At 58.8% G+C, this 2,596-nt stretch overlaps 1 protein-coding gene across 1 annotated transcript in view; it reads left to right on the top strand.

Annotated features, from left to right (window-relative positions):
* HADHB (hydroxyacyl-CoA dehydrogenase trifunctional multienzyme complex subunit beta) overlaps window positions 1–1,369 on the top strand; it is a 15,213-nt gene extending 13,844 nt beyond the window's left edge. Inside the window, exon 15 of the mRNA XM_027910196.1 lies at window positions 1,358–1,369. Coding sequence (XP_027765997.1) covers window positions 1,358–1,369 — 12 coding nt within the window. The remainder of the gene's footprint in view (window positions 1–1,357) is intronic.
* The last annotated feature ends 1,227 nt before the right edge of the window (window positions 1,370–2,596 follow it).

Here is a 2,596-nt window from a genome sequence, read left to right as displayed (position 1 = left end):
AGGAACAGCTGATGTGGCTCTGAGTCTCTGCAGGCTCCTCCTAACCTGCCTGCTCCCTCTGGGAACTCTGCAGGATTTCTCCCAGTGGGGAACAAAAAATGATTCCAAAGCTCTGTGCGGAGAGCTGAGTTTGGAGATCAGGAGAATGTGAAGCTCTGGGGGTGGGTGGGTGGGCTGAGGGGGGGGTGAATGCTGTGGGCAGGAGCAGCTGTTTGGGGTCAGCGCCGGGGGCTGAGCTGGGTGGGCTCTGAGGGGGCGGTTTTTGCTGCACGGTGTCCAAACGCCGTGGGAATGAGCAGACTGCACCTGACCAATGAATGTCACCGATGTAACAACCACAATAAATCAGGACTGAACGTACAGAGCGGATCTTTTCCTCCCCTCTCCCCTCACAGGACTGTTCCTGTGCTGTTTGTGGGGGTGTGCTGGGGCTGTGAGCTGCCACCAGGTGTTTGCCCTTCAGAATCACAGAATCACACCCTGCTTTGGGTTGGAAGGGTCTTAAAGGCCATCTGATCCACCCCCGAGTCCTTTTTATGACAGAAGCAGTTTCTTCCACCCAGCCCCGACCTGGAGGCTCAGCTGAGAGAAGGGACTGATGCAATAACCCGAGGGGTTCCTCTTTATTCCTTATTGGAATCGTGTGCAACAGTGCTGCTCCCTGGGGATGGGAACAGCCTGGGCCAGGGGAGAGGGGCTGGGTGGGGTTTAGAATCGGTGTGGCCCCACAGGAACCTGAGAAGGTTCATTCATCCCAGAGGGATCCCAGAAGCTGAGAGGGTTCATCCCAGAGGGATCCCAGAAGCTGAGAAGGTCCCAGTGCAGCTGCTGAATCAGCGAGAGGGGGAGTTCTCCAGCCTGGGCTGGGCTATGGGGCAGTGCAGGGTCCCTCTCCTGCTTCCCTCCCATCTCCCTGTGCTGGACAAGGAGCTGGGAGCTGCTTCCAGCAGCTCCCAGCTCCTTGTCCAGCACAGGGAGATGGTTCTCTGCACTTTCCCATGTCCTGGCCAGCCTGTCCCTTCTGGGGGATCCTCTGGCACCCGGGATTCGCTGTCCTGGACAGCACCAGCAAATCCTCCTGTCGCCCGGCAGAGGGGGCCGAGTCCTTGTTGGATGATTTTCTTTCCTAATTAGATTCGTGCTTTTCGTCTTGCAACTGCGCGAGGTCCAGAAGGAGGGAGGGGGAGCAGCCCTGGGAAGGTGGGAGCAGGCCCAGCAGGCTGCTCCTTCCCCTCCTTTTTGGACCCCGCATAGTTTAGGGAGAGCGGGAGGAGTTTCGGGAAGGTGCGAGCAGCCCGGTGCGCTCCCAAACCTGGTGTCCGCGGCAATCCCTTAATTCCATTTACACCTCCCGCAGCAATCCGCTTAAGGGGAAGCCGTGGAGCGGCTGAGAAGGGACGAGGCAGGGCTTAAATACACCTTGGCTTTATCCTGAGGTGGGGGGGAGACAGCGCGGGGCTCTCGGGTTCTGCCCCAAGGCTGGGAGAGCTGGAGAAAGGAAGGCTCTGGGGAGACCTGAGAGATCCTTCCAGAGCCTGCAGGGGCTCCAGGAGAGCTGCAGAGGGACTGGGGACAAGGAATGGAGGGACAGGACACAGGGAATGGCTTCCACTGCCAGAGGGCAGGGACAGATGGGAGATTGGGAAGGAATTGCTGGCTGGGAGGGTGGGCAGGCCCTGGCACAGGTTGCCCAGAGAAGCTGTGGCTGCCCCTGGATCCCTGGCAGTGTCCCAGGCCAGGCTGGAGTAACCTGGGCTAGTGGAAGGTGTCCCTGCCCATGGAACGAGATGGTCTTTAAGGACCCTCCCCCCCTAAACCACCCTGTCACTGTAGGAATCCATCTGTGCCCGCTGCCCTCCAGCCCCATCCCCTGCTCCACCTTCATCCTCACCGTGTCCAGCAGGAAGGAAAGACAAACACACACCAGTAAAAGGCATGGAAAATTTTATTCTTTACTGATCTTTAATAGTTTTTTTGTTTGTTTGTTTGGTTGGTTGGTTTAAACACAATAAATATTTCAGTAATAGCATTGAACAGACCGGAATTCACACCCACTGCAGTACCTGAACCCCCCGAGTCCAGACCCGGGGGAAGCCATGGGGGGTTTGCCAGGGACACGCCCCAAGGGACAGGGGCAGGGCAGTGTCCCTGCTGGGAGATGATGGGGAGGGAGGGGGTGGGTTTTGAAGTCTCCAGCCCAAAGCACAGCCCCAGCTCTGACCAAATGAGCGACACTTGGGGGGTGAGCAGCGAATTCCTGAGAACCTCCACTCCTGGGGCAGGGACAGCCCGGCCGCTCCCCTGGAGCCCAGAGAGCTCCAAAGCCGGCTCTGACCACACCTGGATGGGCCAGAGGGTCTTTACACACCCACAGGGACCTTCCCTACACAAGCAGAGAGCTCCCGTCGGCACCAGCAATAATTTGGGTTGGAAAAACCCCTCAGAGTCCACCCAGCCCAGCTGTTCCCCCAGCACTGCCCAGGCCACCGCTGGCCCTGTCCCCAAGTGCCACATCCACGGGGATTTTAAATCCCTGCAGGGATGGGACTCCCCCTCCCTGCCCTGGGCAGCTGTGCCAGGGCTGCACAGCCCCTTC

This window comes from Empidonax traillii, unplaced genomic scaffold (assembly GCF_003031625.1).
Source record: "Empidonax traillii isolate 1590-97213 ecotype Southwest subspecies unplaced genomic scaffold, ASM303162v1 scaffold2900:size33666, whole genome shotgun sequence".
Lineage (NCBI taxonomy): Eukaryota > Metazoa > Chordata > Aves > Passeriformes > Tyrannidae > Empidonax > Empidonax traillii.
The sequence above is the reverse complement of the archived record's forward strand: the minus strand, read 5'-3'. Positions and strand labels throughout refer to the sequence as shown.